This window comes from Propithecus coquereli, unplaced genomic scaffold (genome assembly GCF_000956105.1).
Source record: "Propithecus coquereli isolate 6110/MARCELLA unplaced genomic scaffold, Pcoq_1.0 Scaffold80, whole genome shotgun sequence".
Classification (NCBI taxonomy): Eukaryota; Metazoa; Chordata; class Mammalia; order Primates; family Indriidae; genus Propithecus; species Propithecus coquereli.
In genome coordinates, this window is record NW_012154174.1 from 2174550 (window position 1) to 2189786 (window position 15237).

A 15237-nucleotide genomic window follows, 5' to 3' on the forward strand; every position below is an offset into this window, starting at 1 on the left:
TGGGCCTGTCTGGGTTGTCCCCATCCTCTTCTCTGGCCCCCAGGAATTAGCACATACCCTCTACCCACCTGTGCCCTCCTTCAGGGCCTGGGTGAAGGACCACATTCTGCCCAGCTCACCCTCAGTGGACTGCACCTGCGCCCGACCAACATCCCTGCGCCCTTCCAGCATCTGCGCCCCCGGCATGGATTGCAGGAGCCTCCCTCCTGTCCTTGTAGCCCAAGCCCTGCAAATTAGCTTATGCCCAGGATTTCCTGAGCACACGCTTCTACTTAAAATTATGTGAATTTCTGCTGGCTAATGAGGCCGGAACCCGGAGCCACATGGCAGAATCACGAAGCAGAAGAAAATAAGCTGGCACCAGACAGACATTTCCAGAATGTTCCAGAGCTGGCTGGCTTTTAATTTGGAAACAGGTTTTGGCTACAGACATTCAGGTTTAAGGCACATTCCAAATTACAAGAAGCCCTGTCACTGGCAGGGAACTGGCTTTGTTCTTGTGGTTTTGCCTGGAAGATGAACTTTCTGGTGTTTTTTTCTTTTTCTTTTTTCTAAAAAGGAGTGAGTTTGGCAATAACAAAGCTAATGACACGTTCTCACCAGACACGAAGATTAACCTTCAGGGTCCTCCCTTTTTCTCCTCAGTGAGGACACGGCGCTCCCCCCAGACATGAGTATGCAGCAAACAGACTCGTGTGCACCTCGGCTGGCAACGGCTGTGAGGAAGAAAATCTGCCTCCGCATAGAAATGCAAAATCACGTGACTAAAATGAAGCCAAGAATCTTCGCCACAAGCAGAGTGGAATGACAGCACGAGTCAGGAACTAGGACATCTACTGAGCAGCAAGAGGCCGTGGCGGGTGGACAGGAAAAGGCGTCCTGAGAGAGTTCTAGACGGACCCAGGTCCTCCAGCACAAGACGCGGATCAGCGGGGGTAGGGGCGGCACGCCTCGGGGCTATTGTGGATTTGTGGGAAACATTCTTCGGGCCCTTTCCTGGCACTGTAGGGGCACGTGAGCCGCCAGTCACTGCTCAGTCGTTGCCACCACAGATCTTCAGCAGGATCTTCCGGTAATCCCCCGAAGTGTCTCCCTGGCCACAGAAACAAAGCGGGTGTCAGCTGAGGGAGGCACCGCCACTCTCAGTCTTCTGGCTCCTGGTTTGCTTGTGGCCCAGGCGCCCTTACGGAGAGGCAGGCCCCCTCCCAGGGAGATTTCCCACCCCGCTGGGCCTGGAGCAGGCGGCGCAGACGTCGGACAGCCTTCCCCAGACCTCCATTAGAAAACAAAAAGCTGCACTTGGCCCAATTGTCCAAGTCAAATAAATAATCACAAAAAAATTTTAAATCAGCCTAAAAACCACTCCCCAGGCCGGGCGCGGTGGCTCACGCCTGTAATCCTAGCTCTCTGGGAGGCCGAGGCGGGCGGATTGTTTGAGCTCAGGAGTTCAAGACCAGCCTGAGCAAGAGCGAGACTTCGTCTCTACTAAAAATAGAAAGAAATTAATTGGACAACTAAAAATATATAGAAAAAATTAGCCGGGCATGGTGGCGCATGCCTGTAGTCCCAGCTACTCGGGAGGCTGAGGCAGGAGGATCCCTTGAGCCCAGGAGTTTGAGGTTGCTGTGAGCTAGGCTGACGCCACGGCACTCACTCTAGCCCGGGCAAAAGAGTGAGACTCTGTCTCAAAAAAAAAAAAAAAACAAAAAAAACAAAAAAACAAAAAAAAACACTCCCCAGAGCTAACCAATAGTGTTCTTTTCCCAGTGCATTTATGTCGCACCAAATTGGGGTTATACCATTACGAAACGGTGAGTCCTGCTCTGGAAATGATCTCGTGTGTGATCATCCAACGGAGGACTAAGGCCGCCCAGCTCCCACGAATCTCTCCTCTGTCCGAGGCCACTGCACTCACTCCGGGAGCGCAGGCCAGGCTTGGCTAACTCCTGATCATTTCCTTCCACCCTAGGCAATCCGAGCGCGAGGCCTGCAGCTTCTTCCCGACGCGCACTGCCCGATGGCACCCAGAAGATACTCCGTAAGCCATCACTAACTCTCTACCAGCAGTGCCCTTCGCGTGGCCTGGAGGGTGGTTTCCCTCAACGGCAGGCTGATACCATCAGACGGTGGTGAGTCTGAAGTCAGAACCTGGTCCCCGTGATTCAATTTCAAGGTTCACGTGAGTTCGGGATTTAACTGTCAGACCACCCAGACAAGAGTACCTTTTGTCAGCTTGGCTCTGGCGCACAGTGGCCAGTTTATTAGGCACTTTACGTGGACTGCCTCGTTCCACATGCACAACATTCTCAGGGAGGAACTATTATTTTCCCCATCATAAAGATGATGGGGCTGGGGTGCAGGGAGGTTTCAGGAAGCTGCTCAAGATCACAGTTAGCCGGGACTGGACTCCAAGCAGCGTGAGCCCAGAGCCCTCACTCTGACTGCCGGACCCCGTGGCCTCTGCCATAGAGCGGAGTGAGCCAGAGCCAATGTGGGTTCTCACGGACAGATCACAGAATCACACGGTGGCTGGGACTCCGAAGGGCAGGCCCAAGACCCGCCCCACCCCCAGGGGATTGTAATCTGTTCGGGGGCAACTAGATGAACAATTTGAAAAGCACGAGTCTGAGGTCCACAAACAAGTTGCCCCTTTGTGGCACAGAGGCCAAGCACACGGGTGTGCCAAGGAGAGAAGGTGGGGTGCCAGAAAGGTGCACAGGTGACGGCGACGCCAAAAGGTAGCCCAGCCAGCCCGCAGAGGGCTCGTACCGAGATGTCGTGGTACAGCGACTTGCCGTACATGCGCTTGTACTCCAATCTGATGTCCAGCAGGTCGATCTCGCTGCGAGACACCATGATGCGAATCAGGGTCCGGTCCTTGGTTCCTGCTCCCTAAAGAGAGTCCACCCGGGAGCATGAGCGACGGGCCTCCTCGCCTCCCCACCCTCCCGGGGCCTCCCCAGGCCGTCCACCCTCAGCCCTAGGTCCCAGTCGCAGGCGAGGCCGAGACATCCCCAACCTGGGCCCTCTGCACACGGGCGTCACGTACCCTCATGGCCTTGTTGAGCCTTTCAGCGAAGAAGGCTGGGATATTCTTGAGACATTTCACTAGAAGAGAGAAACTCAGTGTAACTAGATCTGCAGGAAACCCTGAGCCCAAGGGGGCATGGAGTACCCAAGTGTCCTCTTAGGAGGCCCAGATGTCAAACGCATCGCTGCGTCCACCTTCTCTCCTCCTGCTCCTCTTGCAGGCTCAACCATCCCATGATCTCGGCTCCAGCTCTTTGGAATAGAAACAGGCAGAGCCTGGACACCAACCCAACCTCTTTCCTGGCAACCACTGCGGTGAAAGAACCAGGGAGGGCAGGGATTTAGTGACGCTGGAACCGTGTGGGGATGAAGCATGGATGGGGAAGAGGAACCATGTTGCTGCACAGGCAGCAGGAGCAGCGGAGAGGCCGAGAGTCTAACAGAAGATGGGAGGCTGAGCAGAGTGAGCGTCTCCCTAGGGCTCTTGGGCCACAGGACCTGCTGGGGGGACACTGAGGGAAATGAGGATTTACCGTCTGTCGCACCCAGGAAGCCCCAAGAAAAGCACAGTCAAAAGACAGGCAAACTGATTTTCCCACGTGACTATAAAGAGGGTTTCGAGGGCCGCAGACCCAGCTCCGCGTGGCAGGGGAGGGACCTGCAGCCCGCCAGGCCCCACTTGGGAGAACGCAGGCACTGTACGAGGTACAGCACCGTCCCGGGAGCTGAGCCAGCTCTCCTCAGCATGGGCCTGTTTTGCTGTTGCAAGTAAAAATCTTTCCACGTGTTTCCATCACAAACATCTGACAACTGCCTGCAGGGATGTATTTTTAGAGGAAACTTGGCAGGATATGAGTCATCTTCCTCCAAGAGAGCAGCTGGATGCCTTCCCACGAATACCCACACTGCAGCTCCCTTCTCCAGGGCTGCGCTGGAAACACAAACAGGACACCTCCGGGACAGCTGGGGGCTCGACAGCGCGGTGATCCGGGAAACAGCATGACTTCCCACTATTTGGACACTCCGGATTCAGCAATTTTGGATTCTGTGGTTCTTTCGCTGCACCACCTCTAAACTCAGGATGGGTGAGTGTCCTGAGAACTCACAGCACACGCCAGCCCGGTGGCTAGGCGGGCAGGCAAGGCAACCTGAGACACTCACCCACGGCGAGCATGCCCTGCTCCAGGTCCCCAGACATCTCCCGGCAGATACTCTTCTCAATGTCTCGACCCGTCATTCTCTGATATTCGTTGAAAACTAGTAGGAAGACAAAAGGGATATGTTACGGACGGAATTGTGGCCTCCCCCCGCCAAAATTCGTATGTTGAAGTCCCAACCCCCAATCCCTTAGAATATAACTGTACTTGGAGATAAGGTCTTTAAAGAGGCAATTAAATTACAACGAGGCCCTAATCCGATCTGACTGGTCTCGCAGAGAGATCCCAGGGATGTGCCTGCACGGAGGAAAGACCACGTGAGCACACAACCCGGAAGAGGCCTCAGGAGAAACCAACCCTTGCCTGCACCTTGACCTTGGACTCCAGGACTGTAAGAAAGTAAGTATCTGTTGTTCAAGCCACCTGGTCTGCGGTACTTTGTCCCAACAGCCCAAGCACACCGAGAGAGGACTCACGGGAGGCAGCCTCTGCCCGAGGGAGCCCACTCTCCCTCCCTGTGCCAGCACCTGCCAGTTCTCAAGGCAGCCCCACTCTTTGTCACAAGTCACGTGCCCTGCCTGACACCCCTCGTGCGCCCCCCTTGCCGGGACTGCCGATCTGCTTACCAAACTGTACCTTAATCCCCTTCCAAGAGGTCCCCTGAGCACCCTATACAGTGTTCCCTCTTGCCCCAAGTGCCCCCCACAGCCAATTCCCCCGTTCTCTCGCTATCCCCTCCTTACTCATCAGTCCTCCTCAGTCCGACTGCGAGCTGGGACCCAGCCAGCTTTGCTTTCCGCTGCCCTCCCTGCCTCCCAGCCTAGCGCAACCTAGGACGAGCTGAGCACCCGGGGGACTGGACTGTTGGCTCCCAGAGAGGCGGGTGGCACCATGGAGACCTGGTCCTACCAGCTCTAGCTCTGCCCTGAATATAAACCTCTCCTTCCCCAGGCTGGGTCTCAGTTTCCATCTGCATATCAAAGTTGTGATTTCTGCTACATCTGTATCCATTTGAATTAATATTTTCTTCAACTCAGCTACCTTTTTCTTCTAAGTAATAACGTTTGTGAAATCATGGACTTGATGTGCTACTTGTATATTCTATGCTCATTACAATAAATAATGATTACGATGAAAAAATGTTCACTCACGCCCCATTACAGGATAGTGTAGAGGTTGAAATGTGTGCACTGGGGCCAGGAGGCCTGGGTTCAAATCTGAGCTCAGCCATTTCTAGCTGTGCGACCCAGCTTCCCCAACCACCCTGCGCCTGCCACCACGGCAGTGAAATGGGAAGGACCACGGCCGCACGTATTTTAAGACTTAGCATGCGTTCGGCACTCAGCCCAGGGCCTGGCGCAGAGCAAGTTTCACCCCCACCGCCCACTGAAGCAGCTCTGGCCTGAGCCGTCTACATTGCTCAGCGTAGTGACTGTCCTCAGACCTCACCTGCCACTCGCAGGGGCCAATCCAACACACTGGCCTCCGGGACTCCCCTTCCCCTGGGTCCTCCCACCTCACCAGCTGCTGCTTTTTAGTCTCCTTCACCGGCCCAGCACCCTGTCCTCAAACCACGGGGCCCCCTCAATTCTCCCTCCCAAGGGGACCTCTTGCAGTCCCAGAGCCTGACACCTTCGGCCACTCACAGCTCCCAACTTCCACATCCAGCGCGGACCCCTCCTGCCCTCCAACCTCATCGGCCCACTGTCTCCCTGCACCTCAACCCCTCAGGCTTCTGCTGTCCTCCCACCTAAAGCCCGCTCCACCCACAGCTCCCCAGTCTCAGCCCAGGGCCACTCCATGCTCCCCCAGCTCAGCTGAAAGAGACCCCACATCAGCCCTGACTCCTGTTCCTCCCACTCACCACGTGCAAGTTATCTGCAAGCAGGGCCGGAACCTGCCCCTCCTCACCCCCTGCCCTACCACCCTGGTCTGAGCCACCAGCGTTTCTCCCCTGGGTCACCGCAGCCTCCTGATGGCTCCCCTGCATGGCCAGAGACCCCTTCACTCCATTCTCAGCAGCGCAGCCAGTGAGCATGGGCAGCTGCCTCTACTCGGGGGCCCTCCGGTGGCTTCCTGTTTCTCTCAAGACAAATACCTAACTCTGCAAAGACTTCAGCAGGGCTTCTCCTGTCTCTGCCCTCATCTCCTACTGCCCTCCCTCACTCCGTCTGTTCCAGCCGCAAGGCCCCTGCACTGTCCTCAGCTGCTGGGAGCCCCCTGCAGTCCCCTGGGTCTTTAAATCGGAGCCACTGCCTCAGTGGGGGCCACGCCGGCACGCCCCGCCCTGCTTCCAGCTGTATTCTTATCTACAGGATTCAGCATCCAACACAGATTTCATCTCATTTGTTTACTGTCTCCCTGAACAAAAAGGTGCACCCCACGAGCACAGACGGCAGTGCTCTGTTCCCTACCGCTCCCTCACGCCTGCGCCACACCTGATAGACGGGCACGTGGTGAGAGTTTGTTGAATGAATGGGTGAATGCATGTTCTCTAGTGCTATAGTTACGCTTGCTTCTTATGCCGCACTTTGGAAAAGACTGGATCAGGTGTTCCCAAAGGGCTCTCCCAACTCTAATATTCCACACTGTAGCGTAAAAAGGTGCCAGGCAACGGGAAGCGCCCGTTTCCTCACCTCTTCCTTCACTTCCTCCGGAACCCAGCGCTTGCTGGACTCAAGAAATCCTTGCACAGTACCTTGCAAACCACCACCAGGGGGCTCTTCTGAGGAAGTCAAAGTCCCAGCAGAGGGACCACAAGTGTTTCCAGGGTCCCCCCTTCTCAGCTTTACAGCTGGCCTGTTTCTGGCACTGCTACCTGAGGGCAGCTGTTTCCCCACAGTGCCCTGTCTGCCCTCACCTAACTGGCCCCAGAGGGAGCCAGGCCTGTCTTACCTGCCACCAGGTGGGCCCGGCTCCGGGAGCACAGAATGGCGTTGAACTTGGACTCGTCTGTTCCCAGGCGGTTCTCCCCGGCCGCATACAGCTCCTGGACAGAGAGGAAGACGCACATGCAGTGTGAGCCCCACCCAGGACCCAGGCCTGGGCCCCGGTCACCTAAGAAACAGGAGCAGTGCCCGGCTGAGGGGGCCCCTGCTGTGTTCCACTCATTGTGCTGAACCAGACACCTGCCACGCGTCCCCTCACTGGGTGGCGCAGAGGACTGATGCTGTAGGAAACTTGGACCAGGACAGCCAAGGCCGACAGGGGCGCAGGTCAGGAAAGGAACAGCCTTCACCTGACCAAGGGAGTTGAGCCACAGAGAAGAACACAGAATAAGAGGCCTCGGCTCAAGTCCTGCCTCTGCCACCAACTCTCCCTGGGACGCCAGCCAGGCCACTGGCCCCGTCCAAGCCTTAGTTTCCTCATTTCTAAAATGTGAAGGCTGGATGAGATTTGGGGTTGCAAACTTGAAAGCCCAAAGAGGCCAGCTGGGACCTACCTTAGAGAAACAGGCCAGCTGTAAAGCTGAGAAGAGGGGACCCTAGCTAACCACGCAGTGGGGAGGTTACTTCTCGGCACCTGCTGAGCGCTATGATAGAGGCGCGCAGGCTCACAGCCACCAGGCCCAAAAATCCAGACTTCTGTGTGCAAGTTCCCAATCTGGAAAAGTAGTTTCCCTATCTACGAGAAGGAACGTGTGCGACAATAAATATTGCAACAGTTGATAGATCACAGTTCTGGATAAGATCAGAGTTCTGGATGTGGGAGTTCATGTAATTCTGTACCTACCTCATGTTTCATTGCATGTTATCATTATGTCTGCAAAGGAGCAGAATTTACATTTGCCTGTTAAACTTTTGAAGATTTGAGTCCAAATATTGGCCAATTTGCAACCTCTGAACTAGATGGCCCTTAAAGTGCCTTCTTCTTCTTCTTCTTTTTTTTTTTTGAGACAGAGTCTTGCTCTGTCACCCCAGGTAGAGTGCAGTGGCATCATCATAGCTCACTGCAACCTCCAATTCCTGGGCTCAAGCGATCTTCCTGCCTCAGCCTCCCAAGTAGTTGAGACTACAGGCACACACCACCATGTCCAGCTAATTTTTCTATTTTTAGTAGAGATGGGGTCTGGCTCTTGCTCAGGCTGGTCTTGAACTCCTGAGCTCAAGTGATCCTCCCGCCTTGGCCTCCAAGAGTGCTAGGATTACAGGTGTGAGCCACTGTGCCAGCCTAACATGCCTTCTAAGCATCAGGTAGCAGCCCTTGGACCTGAGGGCACTGATACCAGAGGGCAGAAGGCAGCAGTCAGGGGCTCAGAGATCCGACAGATCAGGATAAGGCTGGAGCAGGTCTGGAACCGAGAAGCAGAGCACCAGACCTTGAAACTGGGCCTGGGAGCCTCAGGGGTCCAGCCCTGACCCAGAAATGGGAATGGATGTACAGGCCAGGGAGACACCGAGGCAGGTCTGGAACCAAGGCAAAGACAGGTGTTACCTTGGCAAAGAAAACAGAGCCATGGGGCTGGACTCTGTCTCCAGGATTCTCTGGGCACAGTGCTCAACCTTTCTGAGCCTCAGTTTCCTCATCTGGAAACCAAAAGGACCAGACCAGACCAGAAGAGTAGCTCTCCTTCAGCCCTAACAATAGGGCATTCCATAAGGTCTTGTTCCACCCTGCAGGTGGCAGAGGTGATCAGACCCCCAGCAGTTCCTGGTCGATGTCCTGCCGTGGGTGGCAGGACCAATGAAGGGGCGCAAAGCGAGGTATGGCCAGTTCTATCCCACCAGGAAACCATGGCTCTCTGCAGCCAGAACACTCTGGTCTAAATTCATGCATGGGAGGCCCACACTTCTCTGGAGAGGAGCTCAGATGCCTGGACTTTTCCCCTTTTATCTGCAACTCACAAGGGGGACAAGGGCAGAATTCCAAAGCTGCACAACTAATGTGACAGCTGGTTTCTAGGCTCAAACCCTCAAAATCTTAATAGGCAAGTACAAATTCCGCCCCTTTGCAAACATAATGGTATATGCAATGAAACATGAGGAAACCAAGTCACATGAAATCCCACGTCCATAATTGTGATCTATGAACCACTGTAATATTTATTATCTCACATGTTCCCTCTTATATATGTGGAAACTGAAGCCCAAATGAAGGTTGGGTGACATGCTCAAGGTCACACAGTTGAGAAGTGGCAGAGCACATCTGACACTCGTAGCATCTGGAACTCACTCCTTAACTACTGCTCTTTCCATCCCCGAGCACCTCTCTCGTGAAGCAAGAAAGCAGAAAACACCCCCGGGTTTAGGAAGCCCAGGTGGGGTGGCTGGCCTGGCCTCACACTCACCTGGACATCTCTTTGGACGAGGGACATGTCCACATTTGTGCTTTCATCTCGGTTTCCCTGCAAGGAAGCAGGTTGTACGGTCAAGCCCACTCCCGCCCATCTCCTTCCCTTTCCCCATTGCTCGGTCCCACCTCTCTGATTTCCCCTCCTGGGAAACGTACCTGAGAGAGAGAGATGAGGAGTCGCTGGAAGTGCCCTGATGTGTCACTTCGAATGGCCTCCTCCAGGGTCTTCTTGAATTCTGAAAGGGACAAGCAGAGAAGGTCCACTCTGAACACCGTGCACAGAGCTGCCCAATGCAGACACGGTTGACTGTAGGCCCCGGTGAGAGAAAGGCCTAGGGGGTACGAGGAGACAGGTGGCCCACCTGGCCCTCCAAGGGCTTACAAGCCTGTGACCTCCAGGCTGACCTGGCCTCTGGTCCAGCTTGGCTCAAACACCCAAGAGGTTTTCCAAGCCCTCCTACTTTAGTCTGACTGTCAGGTAGGAGGGCTGGGAAAACCATGTGTAAACAGCAGGCAGGGTTGGGTCTTGGGTCAAAGCCCAGTGTGTTAGGGGGTCACAGGAGACAGAGTGATAAGAAGGCCAGCAAAGAATCAGAGGCCCTGGGAGAGGCCCAGGCCCAGGAAGCAGAGGGAGCTGCAGAGGCCTGGGCCCAGCCTGACCTGCTTTGTAGGCCCTGTTCAGCTCCCGGATGTGCTCGTTGTTGCGGGAAGCGAGGATCTCAATCAGGCAGGCTTCATCGGTGCCAGCCCCCTGAGGTGGCAGAGAACACAACAAACCACACGCTTGTGATGGCTCCCTCACCAGCACCCAGGAAAGAGAGCAGGTGCCACGGCACTGCCCTGACCCCAGGGCACAAACCCCAACAACACAGGCCCCTGACAAGACACACCCATCATGCTGTCCCCAGGCCTGGAGTGCCAGCTCCCCTCCACGGCCCTAAGAAAGCACCAGATAATGACAGTGACAGTGGTGATGAGTAGGGAGTCACATAAAGGGGCATCCCCATGGATTAGAAAACTGAGAATCAGAGAGGTATAGGGACTTGTCCGAGGCCACACAGTAAATGGTCAGGTTAAGATGTAGACCAAGGTCTATTTCATTCTGAGTTCAGCCATGAGTGAGAGGACAAACTGAGAAAGTGGGTTAAAAGCAAATAAGATCAGAGTGGACACGTGGAAAAACTAGACTCCTACAGTGGACTGTGGAGTGTCTGGAGACATCTAGGAAAAGGCAGTAGCAATGAGAACGAATGGGACGCTACACCGAAGACAGTGACAAGACAGAGGACAGGGCCAGCAGCCTGTGGCTTGCTAGCTGTGTGACCTTGGGCACATTACCTAACCTCTCTGTGCCTCCGGTTCCTTGTCTATAAAATGGGAATGATCCACCTCAGAGGGAAGTCATGAGGATTAAACGAGTTAATGTGCGCAGGGCACTTAGTGACTGTCAGGCAGGAAGCACGACATTGTGGCAGCTGTTTTTACGATTACCAATTATCGATACTGCCACCGTCAGCTTACCCAGCATTTACAAAGGGCTCACACATTAGCCAACTTGCCCAGTGCTGATCGCACGTCCTGAGAGATCTACTATTCCCACCTCGCAGATGCTCGCGCACACACAGCTGCCGAGCGACAGCTGACCCCACACCTGTGCTACTTCCACACTCACAACCAACCCCTCATGAATCCCGCTGGAGAAGGGAGCTGGACAGATGTCCGGGGGCCACTCCCCAGGGCCCCATCACCCTCCCCAACTGCCTCCTGAGCCCCTCCCTGGAATAAAGTAGGCAGATGCGCTTCTCAGCATCCACTCTCCCTTCTAGGCTGCCACACTGAGCCCTCTGCTTCTCCTTCTGGGGGAGGGAAAAGTCACTGTGCCTACAGGGCCTCCAGTGAGTAGATTCCTTCCGGGGCTACTGTCCGATTCACAAGGATTCCTCCTCCCGTGGGCGCTGCCTGCTCCCCATCCACAGGGTCACACGCAGAGCTGCAGGACTGGACAGGATGGACAGGACCCGCTGCTGGGTCAAAACCAGCTGGACTAGGGGAGACAGTGAGCCCACGCGGAGCCGGTCCAACCTGCCCCTACGTGGAATGCAGCGGAGACAGCCGCTCTCTTCTATAGCTGGGTCTCGGGCGTAAATGGAAAGTGGCTGACAGGCACCCCATGGGAGCAGCCTCAGAAGGAGAGGCCCAGAAGCAGACAGAAGAACGAAGTGGATGCTCAGGAAGAAGCAGAGACGAGAGAAGTCCTGCCTGGGTCTCTTCCCTTGACAACCCCGATCCCATCCCTCTCCGTGCCAGGAAGCTCACTGATAACTGATTTTTATCCTGATAACTGATTTTCCTGATAACTGATTTTCCACCTTTGTCTTGCTCAAGCTCTAGCATGTTTCTGTTATTTGCTAATAACAGAGTCTTAATGAACGAGAACGCTACCAACCATGGCCCCCTGCCCCTCCTCTTATCACCGATCACTAGCTCTTTCACAACCCTGGCTCCCACCATTTTTTTAAGATGGACAGAAATTTAGATGCTTGATAAATGACACGTCATTTGCTGCCTGGGGAAACCACTGGGAGTTCTCCTTTCTGCAGCACGTGGACTCCAACCCGGGAGGGTACAGGAGCCCCACTGACAACGGCAGCTAATAACACACCTCGTGGTCCAGGCCTCCTTCTGGGCTGTGCGTTCACACGCATGCACACACACACACACACACACACACACACACACACACACACGGGTACACACCTTGATGGCTTCCTTTATCTCATAAATGTCAAAGAGGACCGGGGTCTTCATCAGAGCCAAGATGGTCTTCTCAAAATTTCCTGACAGTTCAGATTTCAGATCTTTGATCAAATCCTGATTGGAGAGTCAAACAAACAAACAAAAACAGGCCTATTTTGAGAATGCACAGAAGGTGACCAACAAGAACGATTTCCTGGATCGGAGGACGAGCAGCACCCACATCACCTGCGGGCCTGGGAGCAACATCTGACCTCAGGCCCCAGCCCTCCTGCATTAGAGCCTGCATTTTAACACGACACGCAGGGGACACACGGCCCGTTAACATTTGAGAAGCACTGGGCTAGAACACTACTAAATATCCAACATTTACCCAGTTTTTATCTAAGATTCAAAACCCCAGAAGTTCAAAATACACTCCCTTTGTACTTGTTCAGTACTTAAAGCCTTTTCCTTAAAAGCTCTTCCATCAACGGAAGCTCCTACGGTGCTCACGAAGAGGGCAGGGGAGGGAGACTGAGGGCTGGGTGGGGATAGAGGGGGCTAAAGTGGCCAAAACCTCAGTGAGCCACGGCAGAGCTGGGCTGGAACCCAGACGTCTGGAGCCTCTCCCAAACCTGGTACGCTATGGCTCTGGGGCTTCTCCCTCAGGGCATCCTTCACCTCTAAAGGATGCCACCACGTGGTGGCCCCTGGCAGCAGGAAATGCCCTTGGGTACCTTACTGTCCATCCAGGAGGTCCGAGCCACCTGGCCCCATGGGAAAGCAGGGTGAGTGGGGCTGTGCTGGAGCCAAGGACATGCCTTGCCATCCCGCTGCACCCCCAACTCACCTTGCCATAAGCCGTCTTGAAGGACAGGAGGATCTGCTGCCGCTGCTTGTTGGAGCGGCTCCCCAGGCAGTCGATGATGGCCTGCTCGTCCGTCCCTGGGGGAGAGTGGGGAGGACAGGGCTGGGCTCACAGGGTGCTCTGCAGCTGGGGACTCTCCTGGCATCCCAACCACACCCCACGGCCACCTTTGCTTCCATCACACGGGGACCAGGCCTGCCACCCCACCCCCCCCAACAGAGCCACCGGGAAACTGCCTGGGAAATGGTGGGGTAGGATTTGAGCCACCCGGGGTCTCTCACCAAAGCCCTTCATGGCCTTCCGCAGGACCTCGGCATCTCGCAAGGGGTCAAAGCCGGAAGCATCTGTGATGGTGCCTCGATTTCCAAACTACTTGGACAAACAGTCACAGGTGAGATGACCTGCCACCCTCCCCAGGTGCGAGGCTGCTCCACCCCCAGGCTCTGGGAACAGCCCTTTCTCTACGCTGAGGTACCCAAAGGGGCCCGCTGTCAAGGCACAGAGGACTCTGCATCCACTCTGCCCACCTTGACTGCTATCTGGCCTTGAGTCTGGTACCCAAGCTTCTGTGTGGCTCCCAGAGCTGGGAGCCCACGTACAGCTGAGTCCTGATGCTGAAAATCTGCCCTACGCCCAGGTCCTCCAGGGCTGGGGCCTGGATACCTGATGACGGGCCAGCCTTGGGGGTAGGAGCCACGGCCTCCCCATGACTCCTCACTGCCATGGCACATGTGAGCACACATGAGGGCTGGGCCAGCACACGTATCCTCTCCAGGTGGACTCAGGAATCCAACCTCCACGGTGGTAGAGCAGACCGACTACCTCTGACCAGCACCGCTTCCCAGGCGCTGTTCCCTGGACTACCACCTGCCTGACTTCCTCCGCACCCCAGTGGCTGCAAAACTGGCAAACCTGAACCTTCCAGGCTAAACTGTACCAGTGGCCTGCCGTCCTGGTGGCTAGCACAAACTGGTTATCACACAGAGCCAGAGATAAGCTCAGAGAAAGATAAGAGAGGGAGGATGGAAAGGGGGAGCATGTGGCAGTAGAGGGAGGAGGAAAGGGACCCTCTGTCTGAAAATAGTCGTCAAGCACATGCCACCAGCCCTGAGCTTCGCTGGCTGGGCCATGTAACCATGACAATGAATGCTAGGCTTTGCAAACATGAACTGTTCTCCAAAACGAGGCAAGATCAACCCTGGAGGAATTGCCAACAATTTTCCCTACACAAAGGCGATCTTAAGATTCCTCCAAAACCTGTCTGGGAAGGCACATCCCGGGGACTGAGGACTAAGAGCTGCTGGGTATAAAGCCTTGGGACTCGGGGCCTGAGCAGCAAATAACACAGGAGGAGGACAGTGCCCACCAGGATGCCTGACCCAACGCGCACGTGGAACATCTAACCAAACCCGGAGAAACAGGGCAGCTCGCTTAGGCCTTAGGGAGTACACCCAGGGGTGGCAGTCTGGGAGAAAGGTGACACTCTTGTTAAAACGAGAAGGTGTAGCTGGAGGCCTGAGCCTTCCCCCATCCTCCCACCTATTGGGCCACACGTTTCCAGGATTTGGGGTCCAGGCCTGAACTGAGGGTGGCACTGGGCTGGACTCACCTGGGCTGGGGGCACAGCGGGGGTGACGGTCCCAGATCCTTCGTATCCTGGGTAGCTTGGCACCGGCTGCTGCTGCCCAGGGGGTGGCACTGGTGGCTGCCCAGGGTAGGTCATTGGCGGCTGCCCAGGGTAAGCCCCTGGGGGTTGCTGCCCGGGGGGCGGCATTGGCTGGCCCGGCACAGGGGCCCCTGGGTAGGGCGGGTATGAGGGCATCCCAGGGGGTGGGTTTCCTCCAGGGGGTGGGTACATCCCGTATGGAGGAACAGGCTGCTGGGCGGAGGGGGGCTGCCCAAATCCCCCGGGGGGCACTGGCGGGTAGCCGCCCCCAGGGGCTCCAGGGTACAGGTTGGGCATATTGGCGCCTCCGAACGTCCCAGACATGTTGGCTGCCTGAAAGTACACAAAGCAGAGCCTAAGACTAATGGGCCCAGTGGGGCCCAGCTGCACTCTGTCCATCTGCCTTTCCCCGACCTGAGCCCTGCGTGGCCCCCAGAAGCCTCACTCAGAGCTCACCCCCGATCCCCCAGCACAGCACCCAGTGCCTG

The 15237-nt window shown here is 55.6% G+C and overlaps 1 protein-coding gene across 1 annotated transcript in view; it reads right to left on the bottom strand.

Moving 5' to 3' along the window:
* Positions 1 to 382: 382 nt before the first annotated feature.
* ANXA11 (annexin A11) overlaps positions 383 to 15237 on the bottom strand; it is a 47420-nt gene continuing 32565 nt past the window's right edge. The window contains exons 4-15 of the mRNA XM_012663302.1: positions 14693 to 15082; positions 13365 to 13452; positions 13066 to 13160; positions 12237 to 12350; positions 10140 to 10230; positions 9636 to 9715; positions 9475 to 9531; positions 7083 to 7176; positions 4192 to 4287; positions 3050 to 3108; positions 2770 to 2892; positions 383 to 1093 (exon numbers count right to left, since the gene is read on the bottom strand). Of these exons, the coding sequence (XP_012518756.1) occupies positions 1034 to 1093; positions 2770 to 2892; positions 3050 to 3108; positions 4192 to 4287; positions 7083 to 7176; positions 9475 to 9531; positions 9636 to 9715; positions 10140 to 10230; positions 12237 to 12350; positions 13066 to 13160; positions 13365 to 13452; positions 14693 to 15082 (1347 nt within the window). The 3' untranslated portion in view covers positions 383 to 1033. The remainder of the gene's footprint in view (positions 1094 to 2769; positions 2893 to 3049; positions 3109 to 4191; positions 4288 to 7082; positions 7177 to 9474; positions 9532 to 9635; positions 9716 to 10139; positions 10231 to 12236; positions 12351 to 13065; positions 13161 to 13364; positions 13453 to 14692; positions 15083 to 15237) is intronic.